Source organism: Papio anubis, chromosome 6 (genome assembly GCF_008728515.1).
Source record: "Papio anubis isolate 15944 chromosome 6, Panubis1.0, whole genome shotgun sequence".
NCBI classification, from domain to species: Eukaryota; Metazoa; Chordata; class Mammalia; order Primates; family Cercopithecidae; genus Papio; species Papio anubis.
The window spans coordinates 147,038,648-147,060,895 of NC_044981.1; the positions used below are offsets into that span (position 1 = coordinate 147,038,648).

At 40.7% G+C, this 22,248-nt stretch overlaps 2 protein-coding genes across 5 annotated transcripts in view; one reads left to right on the plus strand and one right to left on the minus strand.

Annotated features, from left to right (window-relative positions):
* Positions 1 to 5,306, plus strand: part of COL10A1 (collagen type X alpha 1 chain) — a 104,637-nt gene extending 99,331 nt beyond the window's left edge. For both annotated transcript variants that reach the window (XM_031667731.1, XM_009206242.4), the window contains exon 3: positions 2,245 to 5,306. In XM_031667731.1, the coding sequence (XP_031523591.1) occupies positions 2,245 to 4,133 (1,889 nt within the window). In that variant the 3' untranslated portion in view covers positions 4,134 to 5,306. The remainder of the gene's footprint in view (positions 1 to 2,244) is intronic.
* The window catches only part of NT5DC1 (5'-nucleotidase domain containing 1), a 152,807-nt gene extending 130,764 nt beyond the window's left edge, over positions 1 to 22,043 (minus strand). For 2 of the 3 annotated variants that reach the window (XM_021936896.2, XM_021936894.2), the window contains exons 1-6: positions 21,671 to 22,043; positions 16,472 to 16,563; positions 14,678 to 14,749; positions 12,176 to 12,282; positions 8,443 to 8,522; positions 6,272 to 6,356 (exon numbers count right to left, since the gene is read on the minus strand). In XM_021936896.2, the coding sequence (XP_021792588.2) occupies positions 6,272 to 6,356; positions 8,443 to 8,522; positions 12,176 to 12,282; positions 14,678 to 14,749; positions 16,472 to 16,563; positions 21,671 to 21,763 (529 nt within the window). In that variant the 5' untranslated portion in view covers positions 21,764 to 22,043. The remainder of the gene's footprint in view (positions 1 to 6,271; positions 6,357 to 8,442; positions 8,523 to 12,175; positions 12,283 to 14,677; positions 14,750 to 16,471; positions 16,564 to 21,670) is intronic. The other variant, XM_021936895.2, reaches the window with a different exon arrangement.
* Between the last annotated feature and the right edge of the window lie 205 nt (positions 22,044 to 22,248).

Below are 22,248 nucleotides of genomic sequence, written 5' to 3' on the forward strand. Positions count from 1 at the left end.
TTTAAATATTATGCTTTTGGGAACAACCATTTTGAGCAAATGAAACTTATAGAATTATCTTTTTAAGAAGAAAGATAGAATTTAAAATATTTCACAAAAGGAAACAATATTTGAAAATAAATGCATAGGTATACAACAAATACTTTCGAATGTCTCAAAATATAAATAAAAATTTTAAAAATTAAAAGCTAGTAGAGAAAAAATAAAAGACACAGGGACTTTCTGCTTTATTTGAAGCAACAAACACAATTTGAAATGCTATGACAAACAGCACTGCACTGGATTCAATAGTTTCTATGATCACAAATTCAGACTTTTTAATACCTTAATAAGAGCATAATAAACAGTCTTGAATTAAAAAGAAAATGCACTATTTTAGAAGGTTAAAAATACTTTGATCTTCTCTTAATATACTCCGTTATCTTGGCTATTTTTGCAGAACAAATGAAAATATCTTAACAAATGAAAAGTTCAGGAGTTGTATTTAAACTACTAAATCCACCTTAGTCTCTTTTTAGATGGCCACTCAACTACATTACCATCCATTGGCAGGCATTAATGCACTGTAACAAACACAAAAGCCCACAGTCTACACAAGTAAAACATTAAGTTGATAAAAGAAATTCAAAGAGTTACTATATAATTCCTAGGCATATCTATCCAACACAGGTTAAAAAAGAGTTCTGTCAAAACATACTAAATTATGATGCAGAGGATTCCACAGCTGCTGGGCAGATGCACGTGCCACATTCTGACACAACCAATCACGATTTCACTTTGTGGCATTTAAACAACTTAATAGTAGTAAGTAGTCATTTTACCTTGAGGATTGTGCCACCCTAATCTTGAATGAAGAAAAATTTTTCAGATGACAACCTAGAAACAGGGGCTGTTCCCCAAGCACTCAATAGAAGTCAAATTCTTTCTTGCACTGAGAAGTTAAGGACCCATTAAGGACAATCTTCCAAGTGATGAAGTTCGCCCTGTCACTGGAGTTCTAGCCTCGGATGATGCCCAATGCACTCATTTCCATTGACTTGTTTCTCCTCTTTAACAGTAAAACAGATTTCTAATCAGACTAAGACATCTATTTTTAGTGTGAACATGACCCTTATAATCAGATTCTGAAGCAAACCTCAATCTAACATAGTGGCATTTTAAAAAATGCACTATTTTATTCCTCCAACCCATTAAAAAATTCCATATTTGCAATATGTCATCATCCACTTATACATAATATAGTCATGTATGTACTCTACAATCAATGAAATATTTGTTAACATATGGAAATCTTTTACATAAATTAATTTTTCTCACAGTCTTTTTCCTGATGTCATTTTCTGAATATCCGTGGGGAAAGCTCTATGTTTTCAAATTGAAATATAACTCTAAGTAGTACAAGAAAAACCTACATCTAAAACAATTATTTTTCTATTTCGGCATATCTGTTTTAATGATTTGCTCTGCATTTATATACACCAAATGTTTTCCAAATCTCAGAAACATCTTTACCCTGTGCTTTCCCCATACTTATGGCCCAGTAGCATTTTTCACATCACAGGCACTATGATTTTTAGTTTAAGTTTAGTTTATCAGGTCAAGTGAACTTACAGCTCTATGAAATCAAACAATATATATTTGTATTTAGGTAAGTACTTTAATATTATTTTATGTACTTCACCCATTATGTCTAATTCTCTAGTTCTTTGTTTCAATTTTAAGTCAATAATGGAGAGTAGAAGAGTTCACAGTATATTCTGAGGCAAAAGTAAATCAACCAAAATCTAACTTGTGTTCAGCAGGGGCATGGCAGATATAAATCAGAATTAATTCTGTTTCTCTTTTATGTCTGACAGGGTAGCTTTGGGACGGAAAATTTTTATAGTTCTTAAACATTTTCTCACTTATTCTGCAATACTCTTTTTCTGCCTTTTCTGTACATGATTTTCCCAAAACAAATGTACTAAATTTACCTCCACTGCATTTATTTTAGAGGAATTCTTCAATCCCAGCTCATTTTCATGAGTCACTGTCATGGGATAAAAGTATTATGGTGGCCATGGTTTTGTGAAACCATCTTCTCCAGCAGAGTTTTTTAAAACAATATAAAACATATAATCTAAAACCATTTCAGACTGTTCTGTCTACATGGAATAAATGACGCTGAAATATCATGCCCCAATTCATATTTAATGTCACTAACCATCCCCTTCTATGGGTGGGTGTGTTGGGTGTGTCTTTTAGGTATAGCAGTAAGAGGAGAGCAAGGTATTCCTGGTCCACCAGGCCCTGCTGGACCCCGAGGGCACCCAGGTCCTTCCGGACCACCAGGAAAACCAGGCTACGGAAGTCCTGGACTCCAAGGAGAGCCAGGGTTGCCAGGACCACCGGGACCATCAGCTGTAGGGAAGCCAGGTGTGCCAGGACTCCCAGGAAAACCAGGAGAGAGAGGACCATATGGACCAAAAGGAGATATTGGACCAGCTGGCCTTCCAGGACCACGGGGCCCACCGGGACCACCTGGAATCCCTGGACCAGCTGGAATTTCTGTGTCAGGAAAACCTGGACAACAGGGACCCACAGGGTCCCCGGGACCCCGGGGCTTTCCTGGAGAAAAGGGTGCACCAGGAGTCCCTGGTATTAATGGACAGAAAGGGGAAATGGGATATGGTGCTCCTGGTCGTCCAGGTGAGAGGGGTCTTCCAGGCCCTCAGGGTCCCACAGGACCACCGGGCCCTCCTGGAGTGGGAAAAAGAGGTGAAAATGGGGTTCCAGGACAGCCGGGCATCAAAGGTGATAGAGGTTTTCCGGGAGAAATGGGACCAACTGGCCCACCAGGTCCCCACGGCCCTCCTGGGGAACGAGGGCCAGAATGTATTGGGAAGACAGGGGCTGCTGGAGCCCCGGGTCAGCCAGGGATTCCAGGAACAAAAGGTCTCCCTGGGGCTCCAGGAATAGCTGGGCCCCCAGGGCCTCCTGGCTTTGGGAAACCAGGCTTGCCAGGTCTGAAGGGACAAAGAGGACCTGCTGGCCTTCCTGGGGGTCCAGGTGCCAAAGGGGAACAAGGGCCAGCAGGTCTTCCTGGGAAGCCAGGTCTGACTGGACCCCCTGGGAATATGGGACCCCAAGGACCAAAAGGCATCCCGGGCAACCATGGTCTCCCAGGCCCTAAAGGTGAGACAGGGCCAGCTGGGCCTGCAGGATACCCTGGGGCTAAGGGTGAAAGGGGTTCCCCTGGGTCAGATGGAAAACCAGGGTACCCAGGAGAACCGGGTCTCGATGGTCCTAAGGGTAACCCAGGGTTACCAGGCCCAAAAGGTGACCCTGGAGTTGGAGGACCTCCTGGTCTCCCAGGCCCTGTCGGCCCAGCAGGAGCAAAAGGAATGCCCGGACACAATGGAGAGGCTGGGCCAAGAGGTGCCCCTGGAATACCAGGCACTAGAGGCCCTATTGGGCCACCAGGCATTCCAGGATTCCCTGGGTCTAAAGGGGATCCAGGAAATCCCGGTCCTCCTGGCCCAGCTGGCATAGCAACTAAGGGCCTCAATGGACCCACTGGGCCACCAGGGCCTCCAGGTCCAAGAGGCCACTCTGGAGAGCCTGGCCTTCCAGGACCCCCTGGGCCTCCAGGCCCACCAGGTCAAGCAGTCATGCCTGAGGGTTTTATAAAGGCAGGCCAAAGGCCCAGTCTTTCTGGGATGCCTCTTGTTAGTGCCAACCAGGGGGTAACAGGAATGCCTGTGTCTGCTTTTACTGTTATTCTCTCCAAAGCTTACCCAGCAATAGGAACTCCCATCCCATTTGATAAGATTTTGTATAACAGGCAACAGCATTATGACCCAAGGACTGGAATCTTTACTTGTAGGATACCAGGAATATACTATTTTTCGTACCACGTGCATGTGAAAGGGACTCATGTTTGGGTAGGCCTGTATAAGAATGGCACCCCTGTAATGTACACCTATGATGAATACACCAAAGGCTACCTGGATCAGGCTTCAGGCAGTGCCATCATCGATCTCACAGAAAATGACCAGGTGTGGCTCCAGCTGCCCAATGCCGAGTCAAATGGCCTATACTCCTCTGAGTATGTCCACTCCTCTTTCTCAGGATTCCTAGTGGCTCCAATGTGAGTACACCCCATAGAGCTAATCTAAATCTTGTGCTAGAAAAAGCATTCTCCAACTCTGCCCCACCCTATAAAATGCATATGGAGGTAGGCTGAAAAGAATGTAATTTTTATTTTCTGATACAGATTTGAGCTATCAGACTCACAACCTTTCCCCCTGAAAAGTAAGCAGCAATGTAAAAATGTATGTGAAGCCCCTCATGAATTTCTAGTCAGCAGTCTTAACGCTCTTTAAGGTTTTCTCCAATATTTATCACCAAAGAAGTCCTGCTATGTTAAAAAACAACAACAACAGCAAAAACAAACAACCAACCATCATTAAAAAAAAAAAAAGAAATAGAGCTCTAAGTTATGTGAAACTCGATTTGAGAAACTTGGCATTTCCTCTTTAAAAAAGCCTGTTTCTAACTATGAATAACAGAACTTCTAGGAAACATCCAGGAGGTATCATATAACTTCATAGAACTTAAATACTTGAATATTCAAATTTAAAAGACACTGTATCCCCTGAAGTATTTCTGATGGTGCATTACTCTGAGGCCTGTATGGCCCCTTTCATCAATATCTATTCAAATATACAGGTGCATATATACTTTTTAAAGCTCTTACATAAAAAAGTCCCACAATATTGTATTGAAGTTCATCTGAATTGCAAGGTGCTTTTGTCAATGAATCTTTACAAACTTTTCTATGATTGCAGAGAAGCTTTTTATATACCCAGCATATAAAATAAATAAGAATAGGTATCTGACCTATTCTTATTTATTTAACACAAGTGTGATTAATTTGATTTCTTTAATTCCTTATTGAATTTTATGTGATACGATTTTCTGGATTTACAGAACATTAGCACATGTACCTTGTACCTCCCATTCAAGTGAAGTTATAATTAACACTGAGGGTTTCAAAATTCGACTAGAAGTGGAGATATATTATTTATTTATGCTCTGTACTGTATTTTTATATTGCTGTTTAAAACTTTTAAGCTGTGCCTCACTTATTAAAGCACAAAATGTTTTACCTACTCCTTATTTACGACGCAATAAAATAACATCAATAGATTTTTACACTGAATTAATCTGAAAGCAGCAATTCGCTGTTCTCAACCATTCTTTCAAGGCTTTCACTGTTCAAAGTTAATAAAAAAGCAGGACAATAAAGTGGTGGGTGGCTTTTACAGTTGTCATGGACATGTCCCTCTATGGGGGTTGCATCTTTATTCCCACAGACCCAACCATTCAGTGTTGACTGTGAAGAGGTACCCACAAAACCCCATGCAATCTGAGTCAGGGTCAAGGGCTGATGACTAGGGATAGAAAAATGACACAATCACCCCAAAGTTGTAATTTTCTCCTGGGAGGGAAAGAAGCAGGTGACAGAGAAATATGCAGTTTGAACAAATATTCTGCAGTTACTATTTATTGTCTTGACATGTTTTTAGTTATAATATTTAAAATTGTTTTGATGGCTTGAATTATACTTTAAAAAGGCAAGCAATCTTTTATGTCAATCAAAAGGCAACATTTTTTCCAAGCTGAAAAATACTACTTTTGAGCATCCATCATCCTATTAGTTGAATCAGGACAATGTGGCTCAAGTCACTGAGGTAACATACTATAAAGGCATCTATGTACTCCTTAGAGAAGCAATCTTGTATAATCCAAGCAAAGTTGTGATTGGAAAGGCAAAACTCTGGGCTCAAGATTGATGACATCTCTGCCCTCATTCTGGGTCAGCCAGTTTTGTTCCTTAAGCAACAAGAACAAAATTTCTGCTGGCAGACATTTTGCCCACCTGTCAATAACTACTACACTAATGATTACAAGTCACCAACCCTCATGCCCAAACCAGGAACAAGCAAAACTGGACTTCGATTCTAGGGAACTCACAGAATGACCCTCGTGGCAGGCATGGTAAGAGAGAGTGTAACAGCATAGCTTGGAATATGGGCAATTAGAGCCATGAAATCAGCACAGATAAAAGGACCTCTGAAAATGTAGGCAGAACCAACTTTATAATAATATTTAAGCTCAAATTAAATCCTAAGTAAGATACCCAGCAAAGTACCTGCTTTCCAACTAATTCACTAGACAAACATAGTTTAACAAACATGTATTAGAAGGCCCTCTTCACGATACTCACCCTTAAAAGCTGACATTTTATAATTGTGTTGTATAGCAGCAACTATATCCTTCCAAAAATCAAATGTTTTTTGACCATTGTTCTGCTGAAAAACAATTCCAAATGTAACAAATGCAGTAATTCAGTTTTTAAGCATAGTGAAAAACGCTGGCAAACAATTACAATGCAGACAGTCCCTGACTTAAGATGGTTAGACTTATAATTTTTTTATTTTATAATGGTGCAAAAGTGATAAACATTCAGTAGAAACTTAACTTCAAGCACCCATACAACCACTGTTTCTCACTTTCAGTATTCAATAAATTACATGAGCTTTTCAATACTTTATTATAAAATAGGCTTTTTTTTGATGACTTTGCCCAACAGTAGGCTAATGGAAGTGTTCTGAGTATGTTTAAGATACGCTAGGCTAACTATGATGTTCAGTAAGCTAGGTGTATTAAATGGATTTATAGTATTTTTGACTTAACGATGGGTTTATCAGGAAAAAACCCATCATAAGTTAAGGAGTATCTATATTACTATATTCTGAGAGAAGTTTATATTTTAGAAAACATAATAGTTATCATTCTTCTAAATGTGATTTTTAAAAAGAAATCTTCCATGAAAATGACTGCTATATATATACATACATATCCCTAAAAATTAATATAGCTCATATAGCCCAAATAAAATAAAAATTTCCACTCATTATAAAGCCTAAAAACTATAGAATATTTTTTAAACACAGCAAAATCACAGTGTTATATAACTTCTGGGATATCAGAATGTGTTATATAACATACTATGGCATCAATGGGACTAAGAAAACTGACATTCTAAAACCCCAAAAGCTAGTTACTTTAGAATTCAGTGCACACTTAACCTGAATTTCAATGTGAAAGAGCTGTAACTCTCAATAGAAGAGATGAATGAGGTTCCAAATCCAAAATGTAAATTGTTTTCATTAAGATTTTTTTTTAATCAGAAAGCAAATAAACATTACATTAAAATAAACAACCCTATGATCCTTTGCTTCCTTGGAAACGTTAACCAGTGACCTATCTAAACAAAGACAGACTACTAGATATTTATATCTAATTATACAAACTCCAAAATATTTAAAGACTGATAGCTTTGCTTGTAGTAACTACCAAAGGAGAAACTGACTCCATCTTGTGTTAATAAAGAGTTCTATAAACATACCCAAACTACTGATCAATGGAAACTTTCACAACACATAAATGTAATTCTGATTCATAAATAAAGCATTACTGTGCTCTATTATCAAAATGATAATTATTATTATTATTATTTTTGAGATGGAGTCTCACTGTGTCGTCCAGGCTGGAGTGCAGTGGCGCGAACTCGGCTCATTGCAACCTCCACCTCCCGGGTTCAAGCAATTCTCCTGCTTCAGCCTCCCTAGCAGCTGGGCCTACAGATGCACACCACCACGCCCAGCTAATTTTTGTATTTTTATTAGAGACGGGGTTTCACCATATTTGCCAGGCTGGTCTTGAACTCCTGACCTCATGATTCACCCTTCTTGGCCTCCCAAAGTGCTGGGATTACAGGCGTGAGCCACTGCACCTGGCCCCGAAAGCAGTTATTTTAAAAAGACATATGCATAAAGGAAAGTGATTCTGACAGATAAATCTGTTTTATGCTCATAGGTCTTAAGTTGTAAGTATAAACTAGTATAACCAGAGATCTATTTAATCTTGATATACAGTATAAAATAAAAAATTTATATTCATGAAATGATGTTCAAAATGGTGAATTGTAAAATTTCACCCAATTTTTCTGCTTTTATAGTATCTAGAATGCTTAAAGACATGCTGAATTTTCTTAATCACCTTTAACTTTTAATTTTGCTAATGAAACTATTTGTTTTGCTAAAGAAAATGTTTTGTCCAGATGCAAGTTCTGTATTCATTTTCTTTTCCTAAACTTTTGCACCCTCTGCTGGAGAACAGGTTTATTTTTCCTGAGAGAAAAAAAAAAGGTCACTGCTATTTAATTTTCCAAAAATATTTTAAGCAAATTCATCATGTTTTTCTTTCCCAGTCACCTCTGAAACCACAAAGAAGAAACTAAGCAAAATGACAACTCAGAAGCAATATATAATTAGGTCCTCCAATTTATGACTGACTACATATCATAGTTTTAAAAAACGAGTCCCGACTTACTTTTGTTAAATAGTCCACCACCCTGGCACATAGAAGAGCTCCTGGCAGGTCAAAGTAGTTGTCGTAAAAATAATACTTTCCTGAAAAAGAAGAAAATTTAAAACTAGGAACAACATAATGCTACATGTATGTGAAATACACAAGAATATGGCTGAAGAGACACTAGATTTTGGTTTAATTATCTGAAGAAGCCTTCATTTCAATTCAAAATGGCGCCATTATTTGCTGTCACTGTTTTTTAAGAAAGATTTAAGCTCTGAGGGCACCACAAGAAAGTTAAAATATGGTATCTTGAAGCATTGTATTCGAAGATATTTTAGTCATCTTAAAGAACATAAAAACTAAAAAGGCTATGTGCAAAAAATAAAATAGAATATGAAAAAGCCATATGATGTTATCTACGTCACTGAATTTCAGAGCAATCAATTAACCTAGCCCTGGAGTACCACGAAGTGCTCCACACAATAGTGCTTTTTCAGATTGGTTGGCTGACCCCACCTAGAGTACTGCATTCTATTTGAATGCCATTTAAGACAAATTTCAGTATAATGTGAAAAAACCTGTGGTGAGAAGTAGAATATAACCATGCCATGTGAAGACACAGTGTGCTTATCTTATAAAAACTGTAGAGTGTAGGACAGGTACATTCCAAGATTTCGTGGAAGAGAGGGATTTGGTTTATTCTGTATGACCGTAGGGTAGAATTACATTTGAGCCCTTCTTTGGCACATGTGACTTTTGGATCTGCTGTCCCTGAACAGACACTTTTGGTGACCCATGTCACATTCCCCTGGCCCACATCTGATTTCAACCACTATGCTAACAGCACCATCCCACCTTGGCACAACTGTGTCATTCTCTTTCTCCTAAACGCTCTGGAGTCCATGTGGCCAACTTCACACTTGGAACAGGTTCAGAAACCAGTAAATGAATGCCTTGCTTCCTGTTCCATGGACAGACAACTTTGGGAGGTATTCTTTGCACTTCTCCTTGGAAGTCCCAGTGGAGTCCAGCAACTATTGTTCCTATTGTCCTACCCTCTCATTCCTTCACTCCTGACTACTGGGATCAAGAATAACCACTCTGCTTTTGAGGGAACCCAACCTCAGAGTTCCCTAGAGAATACCTGACACAAAGAAGAATCAAACAAAACTAATAGGTAAAGCCAGATTTTACATTAATAATAAGGTGCTTGAGTACATCATTATAATCGCCTGATTTTGATTCCCCTGTCCTCTCATTTGTAAGCTATGTATATGAGGTTACGGAACACACTTGGCTTGTTCTTTAGTGTTGACTAGGCACAGTGTTCAGCATATTCTAAGCACTCAATAGATGTTTGCTGAATGAATGAATGAATGAGTGAACGAGTAATCCAATAATCAAATAGATTACTTTGGAATGCAGAAGTATTATAAGGCAATTAAAAGAAAACCATATGCAGAAGCCAGGGTTCTGTTCCTCTGAATATTATTTTGTGCCTCTTACTTCTTCCCGTAAATTTATTTTAAAATGTATAAAAAACCCCCAAAGTTTTCTTTTTGTTAATTCACAAAATGGCTGTGTCAGTTTGTGTCCATTCCCTCAGTTAAAAATATTTTGGTTGATACAGTCTTCCTGTTTTTCACTCTTTCACAGCTTACATTGTTAGGGGAACCTCTCAGGCTCTTTTTAATTCCTAAGAAAGGTTAGCATGGCTTTGCCAGTGTGAAGAACCAGTGACCTGGAAGAAAAGGAAGACGATATGCCATGTGCTTTTCTGCCTCTGCTCTGCTATGCTGTAAGACTATATGACACTCCAGGACTCCCAAGACTTAGGACAGTGGGCAAAGCTTCCCAACATTCATTAATCTGCATTTTGTCGTATCTCTTGGCCTGACACTAGACTGACCCAACTTCATGGCCAGCTATCTCAAGCACTGTTGAAGCAGGAAGCATCCCAGCATTGCCAGTTACATAACCTTGCTTTTCTCCTCCCATTCTTCTTCCTTTGTGGGTACTAATAGATGAAATTCAGTCTAAGAATTGAACTACTGATGTTGAGTAAGGGTTGAGGTCTAATCAAATAATTCAGGGGGAACCGAATGAGAAGAGCTCATTGGTTTTCACCCACAATGCAAGAGGCTAAGGCTATTTGACTGTTGAACTTGGGCAGAATGTCCGCTGTGTGGACACAAAGGGGCTTGTTCAGCCTTGAGCTGTTAACTGGGCCAGGCTGCTTGCAATGCCTCACCCAATACCCACACTGACACTATACCACACGAAAGCTTCAACCTCTACCTCTGTATAGAAGAGACAGCTCATTGCGAATGAAGTGATTAGTGAGCCCAGTTCAACAAAACAAGCCTCTGAATCAAGATCAAGTCCCATAATCATGAAGTTTTACACAGAGAAAAACTGTTCCCCAAGAAGCTACTACCAACCCTACTTCCTTTGTCTTAGTGGCCATGGTAGAATGGCAAATGAAGGACTGAGGGGAAGGGAACAATTTATGTTAACAAAGGTTCTCACTTTTGCAAAGGTGGTATTATCTCCGCTCAAAGATGAGAAAACTGATGCTAAGAGTGACTTAGTACCAGAGTCACTTTATCCATCAAATAACAGAGCCAATATGATCCAGGACTGTTTGGCACCAAGCCCCTTGTGATTTCCACTAGACCAAGCTGTTTCTCCATAATCTACCATTTGGGGAAGATAAGTTCAAAGGGACTTGCTCTCTGGAGATCAGCTGGCAAGGAACACTATTCTTATGTTAGGTCAACAACCTGGAAAGAGATTATTAAACAAGTTGTCATTAAACATCTCTACATCCATCAGTGCTTTAAATTTCCTAAACGTACTGATACGGAATGTACTTTACAACTCTGTTCTTAACTCTGAGGATTAACATACTTAAGTGTAGAAGAAAGCTACAACTATAGAATCAACTGAAGTTCCTGAAAATAAAAGACTTATTTGGCAATGTTTATCAAAATTTTAAACCTGCATATCTTTAGAGCAAGTATACTTCTAGGAGTTTATCCTAGATATATGTATGAAAGTGAAAAATATACATTCATGAAAACATCACCACAGGCTTGTCTGTAATTGTGAAATACCAGACACAACATAAATGTCCACTGCTAGGAGCCTGATGAAAAAAATCATGATACAGGCACTAAATTGCAGAGCATACCAGTGTTTAGAAGAACTAAGTGTACCTAGTGTGTCTGTGCTGATGCCAGACTCTCCAAGATGTAAATTGAAAAGAGCAAGGTAAATACATAATCCCTTTTGTATGCCTTTAAAAAATAGGACAGGAGTTGAAGACAATTACTCTTCCTTCTATTCATTTCTATAATATTTAAATTTTCTAACCATGTGCTCAGATTAATATTTAATGTAAACAAACTTTAACTGGGCTGTGGAATCACAGGCCATTTTTTTCCTTCTTTCATACTTCTCTACATTTAAAAAAACTTGTATTATTCCTAAGTGCTAATCTTTAAACCAGAATAAGTACAGGTAAAAGGAGTGCCAATAAAATCTTTTGTGAACAGTATTTTGAACCATCTGCCAAACATAAGTCAAATACACTTGGAAAAAATACATCCTATTGCTATAAAACAGAAGCTGCTCCCTTTTGCATCCTGCCCAGCAGGGGAAAGGGGGGTCTTCTTTGTCCTGACATCGAAGGTTTAGGGTACAAAACAAACAGGAAGTGGATGGTGGAGCTGCCTCATTTGAGTCATACCTGAGCGGCAAGCCATTCCAGTGTCCGACAAGAAGTGCTTCCATTCTTTCTTGCCATAAGCCTCTGCCAGTACCTCTGGAGCCATCATCTTGGTGCCATGGCTTGCCCTGATTTTGGGAGAGGATGTACATTGCTCATTAATGGTTCCCTTGAATGCCCCTTCCTCTGTCATTGGGACTGTTGATCCCTGTCGCCACTGCAGCTAACAAATACATATAGTTTTTCTGTTTTCAACTAGGTGCCTCCCTGTTTAGGATGCTGTAAAGCATTTCTATGGACAGCTGTAGCACTTCACCGCTTTAATCCACCAAGTAGCAGGTGATTAGGAGATGCTCATTCTGAGGTCATCACTGGATAAGATACCACCCTTTTTTAGAGAAGTTGTCATTTAACTATACAAATAAGATGAACATACCTGGAACAATTAGAAAACAGCCATGTGGATTAGTGGGAAGCTGGTTCTGGAAGCATTAGAGAAAGAGGAGTAGGTACCAGAGTCAAAGCATGAGTCCACTGGGGCCACAGGAGGCACAAGAAGCACCTGGCACCCACAGGTAGATGACTGTGAGCATGCAGGACTGTGAAGACAAGATGAGGAGCAACCTGCCTACTCAAGGACACAGCATGGCTAAAACCACATGGGGAAATCAAAGAGGAATGTGGAAAAACAGAGCAACATGACAAGAAAGTAGGCATTTTCTGTGCTCAAAATACTGCTTTTGCATCAGTTAGGTCCAGCTAAGAGAATCCTACGCTATAGAGAAATATGGTAGTTTCCCCTTATCTAGTTTTGCTCTCCCACAGTTTCAGTTACCTGTGGTCAACCTGGGTTGAACGATACTAAGGGCATAGTTCCAGAAACAAACAATTCATAAGTTTTAAACTGCATACCATTCTGAGTTCTACTGTTATATTTTATATTTTCTTACTCTATCTACTAAACTTTATTGTAGGAAAAGACATAGTACATATAGGGATATGTACTATCCGTGATTTCAAGCAACCACTGGGGGTTTTGGAAGATAATCTTCAAGGATAAGGAGGGACTACTGTAGTTGAAATGTTAATGTAGTTTATCATGAGAAATTATAATGATTGAGAGTATTATTCTCTTGGTGTTATAATGTGGTAACAAAATAATATGAAGGAAAAAAGAAATAAAATAAGAAAAGCAAATGGGGGAAAATCACAAATGGGCTCCCTTTTATAAAGCGGTTAACATTTTAGAAAGCTATATGTAAAGATCAAAGGATCCTGAATGGGAAATATGATCAGAAAAGGAACCTACTATATTGGTTGAAAGAAAGCATCAAGGAGGTATGCTAATAAATTCAGGAGAAACTAAAGGTTAGCCAGGACTTGGATGGAGAGAGACAGACCTTGTGTGAAGGGTACTGGGACAGGGACAGACACACAGAACAAAGAGAGAAAGAAACAAAGTTGTAGAAAGCTTTTCATTCTTTTAACTGTGGTTGAAGATAGCCAAGAACACTGTGAGAATCTGACAGTAAAGTTAAAGGTCAAAGACAAGGCTGCATTTACACGTACCCTATCTGTCAATGCCTGAGAAATAAACATGGAAACAAACTACAAAATACCAAAGGTGGGGCGACACCTGCTGTAGTTAGATGAGCCTTAGGGGAAGGTCTGGGGGAAAATGTGAAGGGTGTTTACATCATGCAAAAAGAATGATGCATCAACAGAGAGCATATATTACGGGCCTGGGAGTTCTCTCCTTTGATTCTGATCCTGTTTGTATATGTAATAAATGATATAGCTTCATGGCCATGTTGACTTTCCTGTACTATTAGTACTGGAAAAAAAACAGATGCTCCCTCCCTGGTGCCCTGTGAGAGACAGAGCAGTGACAGCAGCTGCTTCTGGACTGCTTGTCATACCCTTAGCAACAGTTCAGAAGCTGGGCCAACTCAGAGAGGAGAGAAGTAAAGAAACTCAGCCTGGAGTGTGGGAGGAGGAAGAGGTTGATGAGACTTGGAACAGTCCAGAAAAACTTCCAGAAGGAGCTAGGACACAACATGACCCCCGCATGACAGGGCCAAATTTGGATAAATGGAGAAAGAGAGGGTGGAGGGTACAGACCACCAAACCCTACCCAATACCCATTCTTTCTTCCTTAACAAAAATAACCCCAATTTTATTTTAGGCAGCTACATACTCAGCTAAAACAGTGTAATTCCTGGGCTCTTTTGCCAGAAGGAGTGGTCAATGAGATGTGACAAGTTGTAAACTTTCTATTGTATGTCCTACAAATATTTCTAATGAGGTAAACATAAAGGAACTAGACCTTTAAATCTAATGCTCACAAATTCATATTTAAATGGCTCAAACAATTCATACAAAGACATGCAGGCAGACAGATAATCTGTCATCTGATTAATTAAAATATTTGTATTTAACCCATACTGTAAGGGTCATACGCCACTCAGTAATAAAGTGTCTCAGAGAAGATACAGTTTTGACTTCACAACTAAGTTTTATTACCTGAGAACGGTGCCATTATCTGCAAGTTTAAGGAAGTTCCCATCTTCTAGATCCAATGCCAAACCTTTGCAACTGAAATAGGAAAGTTTGATTATCAATCGATTCATATATTTAGCTAACCTAAGAAATGACAACCTATATTTTCCAAACATCATAATGCTAAAAAGGTATTCTCTCACCTAGGGGAATGGTATGTTAATCACACAATTAAGAATATCTAAGAACCGTAAAATTAAGTATCTATCACTGAGCAGGTATAAAAGGAAAATTGTTATGTAGGCAAATAAGGACAGCATATTTAGTTTATAAAATCTTTAGGCTTTTCAAAACATAAATCTAAAACTCAGAAGAGAAAAAAAGAACCTGAACATCATTCCATGACTTTGTTAAACGTCACAAATGTTTTCCACTAACACACACACACACACACACACACATTTCTACAAGTTAAGCATTTCGCCAGTCTTTCCTACACTCTAGAATTCGTCTCATTTTAGGTCAGGTTACAAGAACTTGCTCTCTGGACAAGGCATATTATTGAAAACCACTAAAAGAAAGTCAAATACTAAGTTTTATCTCCTTTACTATAAAAGACTTGTGGGATTTGGGGAGAAAAGTGAGTACAGATTCATTATTATGAATAATAAAAGCAAAGTGGTATAATGGCCACCAAATACTAAGGGAATTAAACAAAAAATGACAGGGTACTTTAGAAGGATTATTTACTTTTGTTCAGGGTAAAATTTCCAGAGTCAGTAATTTAATACAGTAACATATTACTGTTTCTTCCTTTTACAAAAATGATACATCAAAAAAGACTAACCAAATATCAAAAGAATGTATACTAGATCAACATAATGTAGGTATTTTTCATGTGGTTTAGGATTGTTATTGATTTTATTTATTTATTTTTGGAGACAGGATCTCTCTCTCTACCCCAGGTTGGAATGCAGTGGCATGATCAACAGCTCACAGCAGCCTGGACCTCCTGGGTCTGGGCAATCCTCCCACCTCAGTCTCTCCAGTAGCTGGGAATACAGGCATGTGCCACCACACCTGGCTAATTATTTTTTATTTTTTGCAGAGTTGGGGTTTTGTCATGTTGCCCAGACTGGTCTCCAACTCCTAGACTCAAGCAATCTGCCCACCTCAGCCTCCCAAAGTGCTGGGATTACAGATGTGCCACCACGCCTGCCTGGTCTGATTTTAAACTGAACAATTTAAAGTGGCTTAGGATATTTGTTTGTTTTGTTATCTAAATGAGGAAGACAAAGGAAGCTTTGGGAAGTTGGGAGTCCTAACCCAGGAAGGGAATTCCGCAGTAAGAGTCTTAGGAATGTCGATCTAAATGACAGAAAACCAATGGTCTTAATTCAGACTTACTCAAAATGTGATGATTCCTCCTTTTCTCTTATAGTTCTTAAAGGATAGTAAGCCAAACCTTTTTCTTAAAGACGTAAATTTTAGAAACAGTTCTCACTAACCTCTGAAGCTATTATGACAAACTTAAGCTATACGAAAATATCCAAATTAGTCACATAAGGTCTTAGCTTATTTTCACATTTAATTAGGCAAGTCTAATTTTTTTAGTTTTTAAAGTGTTTAAAGCAGAAAACACTTTAATTCATTAAATACAAAACTTTTAATATAGAAGGCATGAGTCCTTTGACTCAATTTCACATTTCACATTCTGTCTTCATAGAAGAGAAAGCATTACAGTTTTATCAGTAACAATTAGAACCACAGGAGATGTACAGACTTAAAAAACAACAACAACAACAAAAAAGAACTTACCAGAAATCCCAATCCTCTGGGGTCACACTGAGCAATTCCTTATCGTACCCTTTCTCCTTAACTAGGAACTGGGCAAAGCTATTATAAATGAGCTGCAAAAAAGGGGAAGAAAAACAGATTAAATATAACACCCACTACTCATTCTTAATGTCACAGACCTAAAACCCTAATGGAATTGCTGATGGGGGCAAGTAGGAGGAAGGAAATATCTGTAATTGTGAAGTTCCGCATTTTAATTCTTCACAAGCAATTTATCAACTCCTGCATGCCCCAGGTAGCTGTCCCGTTCAAAATTATACCATCGGCATACAATTATACAACCAAAGACAATTATTAACCCTACTCCTGAATTCTATTGGGTTGGAGATCATAATTTAAGACTTGACAAAGCTTTTTAAACTTATTTAATACATCACTAAGATAATAAATATGCTGACCACTCTATCCATCCATCCTTGGTCCATTCTGGCCAGAAAAGCCCCAGGTTAAGGAAATCTCAGAGTGAAATACATATGGGGACCAGGCAGGTGATCTAAACAAGTCACGACGCCTCTATCAGATGTAGGAAATCATTCTTGTTTCTCCATACACACATACACAAAAACCATTAAAAAAAAATACCTAAAGAAAAAGGACAAAGAAAGCCTCTGGAAGCAAGTACAATAATTACAATAATAAATACTCTGTTGATTGCTCACAGATCTTATTTCTCAACAACAAAAAATGCTGGGTTTTTGAGTAAAATATCTGGTTTTTAAGTGCTGGCTAACTTTAAAAGAACTGTACATACCAAACAAAAAGTGCACAAAAGGTAGATGGCCCAACCTTGTTCTACCTCGAAGTGTTCTTTGGCCAGTGTCAGGGACACTTGAGCCTGAGCAGAACAGAGGTCTGAGCCAACCTGCACAGTGTCCAAAAGGACACACTGAACAATCTGACCCTTCTTCTACAGATATTAACCCATGACAGGTTTTGATAACATGTCATACTCTTAGGGAGAAGATGGAGTCAGAGGAGTGAGGGAAATCTCTCCTGGGTGGTGAGATTTACACTGATACTTAGATGTAGCAGTTTGCTGGGTGAATGCAGAGGGAATGGGGGGTGACTCAGGTTCAGAAACTGAGGGGACCTGCACACAGCTGGAGTAGCGGTATCAGGGTCTGAGTGTAAGGATATGAGCATGGAGAAAGCAAAGGCTCCTTGTCAAATGTCAAATTGAGTTGCTCCCTGTCATAAAGCTAATTAAAATCAGTATACATGTACTTCCATCCAGTGTAATGTGACCTTATCCAGGTCAACTGTTAATTGACCCACATTATGTTAACACTATATATCAACAGTTCTCAACCCTGATGGTGATTCAGAACCATAGGCGACACTTCTTAAAACTACCCAGAGTTTCCAAGTGTACATGAGAGAGGGCCCCCTCTGAAGCACAGAGAACACTGAAAACCACTGACCTGCGTGTCTTACAGATTTTCATTTACTCATTAAAAGGAAAAAACAATAAAAAATACACTGAGTCACTTTGTGGTACAAAGTACTATGGACAATAAAAAGTCCATATCATGATCCTGCTTATAAGAAACCAGTGCTGCAGGGCTAACAGATGTGAAGTGCTTAGAGCAGAGCCTGGCACACCAGCAAATCCAATTTAAGTATTTGCTATTATTATGTCATATGCTGCTAAAAACAAAACAAAACAAAAAAACAGAAACAATGCCCTGACGTGTGGCGCTTGCCCATCTCCACGGTGTAAATATTCCCACCATGGCCTGTTTCAAGCCACCAACAGCAGTTTACCTGCTTGCACAATTCCTGAATAGTTAACAACTGGCTTTCACAAGCCCCTAAGAGTCAGCTATTGTACACCTTAGATTTGCCTCTGGTTGAGGCACTTTTGAGTTTCTCCAGTTATCCAAGTGATTAGTCTACGATATGGGCATGTGATTCTAAAACACTCGAAGTCTCCTGGAACGAAGGAGCCCTTTCCATCAGAGATGCCAACAGGCACAGCCACAGCTGTGTTCCTTACCTTGTGGAGGAGATTTTTATGTAACAGGAGAGAAGGGGGCCAATGGACAAGGAGAGAAGCAGAGAACAACAGTGTGAAGAAAAGCAGGGGCATCTGTACTCTGAAACCCCTGGTCTAAGCAGAAGGCTTCTTGCAGTTTGTCCTGAGTCTCTCTAGAAACCTTCATGGCACAGGGCTCTCTAAGACATTCCTCTCCCAGCCTTAGCTGTCACCACCTCACAGTCTCTCAGGACTCATAATAATACATACTCTACAGCAGTTGCCAATTGGTACCCTGTGGTCCGTATGCAGCCTACAAATTATGTTTGGTTCCCACTTAAGGTTGCCAGATAAAATTTTAAAATGCCTAGGTAAATGTGACTTTCAAATAAACAACAAATACTTTTTGTTGGTATAAGCATGTCCTATGCAATATCTGGGACCCTGCTCTCCCACTCACACATTTACGTTAACTGACTGGCATCAGACTTCTGAGTCTGCAACCTTAGGAGAAACCACGTGTCATCCTCTCTTCTACAATGCCTTTCCAAGGCCTCATGTGAATGCCTACAAAACTGAAAGGAAAGGCACTCGCAGCTCTCTGTGATGCAGCCCCCACTGACTTCTCCACCATCTTCTCCTGAAACTTGCCACCTTTTGCTTGCACCCAGCAGTTCCTGGTGCTGTTGCTCACCTCGAGGTCCTGGCCTTTATTATAACTACTGTGGGTGAAGCACTCCTCTCCACCTCCTCACCTGCCAGCTCCAGGCATTCCCTCTGTGTTTTAGGGCACCATACAGACAGCAAGGTGGGAAGAAGCAGAAATCCACAGCCAGACTACCTTGCTCGGTTGCCCTGGATACACTTTCTTTCTGTGCCTCATTGCTCAATGCTCTCTTAACAGTGGCTGTGGTGATGATATCTACCTCACAGGGACGTTGTAAGGATTAAATCCATTCATAGAAGCAGCATGCTTATTAGAATTATGGCTGTATCATATTGTGTTATTAAAATACCAATTACCTATTCAGTCTATTTATTGAGCCCAGTATGCGCCCAGTACTAAGTTTGGCACATAGAACACACAGGAAACTGTCACAGATGGAGCTCTAGGGGAAGTCCAACAAGTAAACAGGAAGTGTTAATATCATGTCGTATGTGCTCTGAGGAATGAAGAAGGGTTTTGTGGAAAACTGAAGGTGGGCTTAGAGTGGAAGGGCAAACTTTAGAGGGCCAAAAAAGCTTCCTAAGGGGAACCATGTTAAAGATGAGGCCTGATGGGATGAAGAGCTTTTGTGCAGAGCAAAGAGGCCCTCCAGGCACTGGCAGCGTGCAGCAAGACCCAGGTCATACTACCCATCGCAGGGGACCAAGACTAACTCTTCAGCATTTTTGCCTACTGCGTAAGGCTGCCTGGAGGCCTGCGTGTTGATCTCTGTATTCTCAGCTCTAGCATGGTGCTCAGCACACTGTGGGACTTAAAAAAAGATTTTCCACACCAACGATGATCCAAAACTCATAGGTTACCGTTTTCAAGCTTTAAACATCACTATTCTCCAGGTTTGCAGTTAAAAAAACTCTTGTCTTTCAGAATCTTATATTCTGAAATTTTATGATCACCTATGGACAACACTAGCTCTAACGTGACAGTGGTTTAAAAATATTCTCTCCAAATGAAGGTAACTAAAGAGGAGACACACAAAACTGTGATTCAGGAAGGATTTAAAAGGCACAGAGGGAAGGAAAACATGTATCAAAGACCTAGGGGAAGCAGTGACCGAAGAACCAAGCAGTAAAAAAGCCTTCTTAATTCTCAATGTGACTAAGGAAACCAGACCTGGAAGGTAAGAAAGCAGGAAAGTGTAACAGCAGAAAAAGGACATTAAAAAAAAAAAAAAAAAATTAGCATCTGGGCATAGAAAACACACAAGAAATTCCAGCAGCCACTCTTTTTTGACCTTTAACGTGTACCTGAACTAGCGGGTGCAGGGACATCACCATAATGGGGTACAGCCCTGGCTGGATGTCTGCACCAGTGATCTAGAGTTCTACCCATAAACTGAGGTTTCCAAATGGTTTGGGTGGTAACCATAAAAGCAAACACTTGTCTTTGCCAAGGTACTATTCTAAGCATTATACATCTCTTACTCATTTAATCCTTGCAACAATCTTGTGAGGTAAATCCAATTATTAGCTCCATTTTACAGATGGGAAACTGAGAAGCAGCACAGGTTAAGTAACTTGCTCAAAGTCACAGAGCTAGTAACAGCGGAGCTGGTGTCTTATGTTAGGCAGTCTGGCTGAGGAGTCCTCGCTTTCACTACTGTACTCATAACCAGCTCTTTTTCTGTCTGGATGCTTAGATCTTGGACTAAAAAAAATCTGGTAACTTTTCAAAATTAGTTTCCTTGGGAATTGGGAAACCAAAGGAATAGTGGAGGGAGGGCAATTAATTTGAGAGTACAGGTCTGGAAGCATGCATACTCCATGTACCCCTCCCTCAGGGCGCAGTGAGGACCTAAACTTTGCAGGCTGTTGGTAGGACTGGAATGTATTCAAAGTGCACGGAGCACGCAGTCGATGCGCAATAAATATTTATTTTCTTCTCTTGACAAAAGGTAAAATGAGGGCTAAGATCTTAATGACTTCTCAACTAGTGTTCCGTCCAATACACTACGCTATATACTACGCATCTCTCCCAGATTGCAGTTTAAACACTGATGGGTGGTTGATCGTGCAAATTGAAAAATGCAGCCAAGAAAAATGCAAGTCCCAAATCAAGTGGCTGTGTCCACAATCAGCTTGTGTCCAGAAAGACATGCAGAGAAGTTTCACGACATGGGATCTTCAAGGACAGCCCCAGTGCTCCTGACCCCGCCCCTCCTCTGCTCTAGAAACCGATTCCCCAGCACGATCTTGCGCAGTTTGCCCCTCCTTCGTTCTTCCCTACCTCTCTCAACATTAGCTAATGGCTGAGCTAAATGTGCCGGTCCCCAGGGCACTAGCGCGGAGCGGAGGCTGCACACTTCCGCCCCGTCTCGCCGCTGGAGGCCTCGCTCTGCGGAAAGACTCGGCCGCCGCAGGCCCCCGACAGCGCCCGCCGCTGCCCAAGCCTGGAGGAAACTCAAGCCCCAGCCGCCATGGAGGTTGCGCGCAGTGCGCCCCGGGGAGCCCGCGCCACTCACCGGGGCGCTCTCGGGCAGGTTGTAGCGACACAGAGTGTGGTCCAGGTCGAATCCGACCACGTCGCAGGCGGCCAGGGAGAAGTGCTGAGCCATTGCTGCGCGGGGAGCACCGAGGAGCCCCTCGGCCGGGGAGGGTGCAAGGAGCTGGCGGGCGGGACGCTGCGGGACAGGACCGGGTCGGACGCGGCGGGGCGGGGCTGCGGCTGTCAGGGCACCGGCGCGGCAGCCTCTCCCGCCTCCCGCGCCCTGCAGCACCGCCCCTGGATACGCTTAGCCCCCGCCCCTCGCGCGGCCGGCGTCCTGCGCCGCGGTCCGGAGTCAGGTAGTCAGCTCGCGTCCTCCTGCTACCCCAGCGCCGGCGACCTCGCTCTGTCCCGCAAGCCTGGGAACCCAGAAGGCAATAGGGGTCCAGGAGCGGTGCCGCTGCTACACAGCTGAGACCTGTAGGCACTTAGCCCTTCCTACCACAAAATTAACCGGGACTCTCCATCGCCTTCAGGGCGCCTCGGAAACCAGGAGATCCTGAGGTTAGACTTGACCTTTTACCCCTGTGTGCGGAATAGTGTAGGATCATGGAA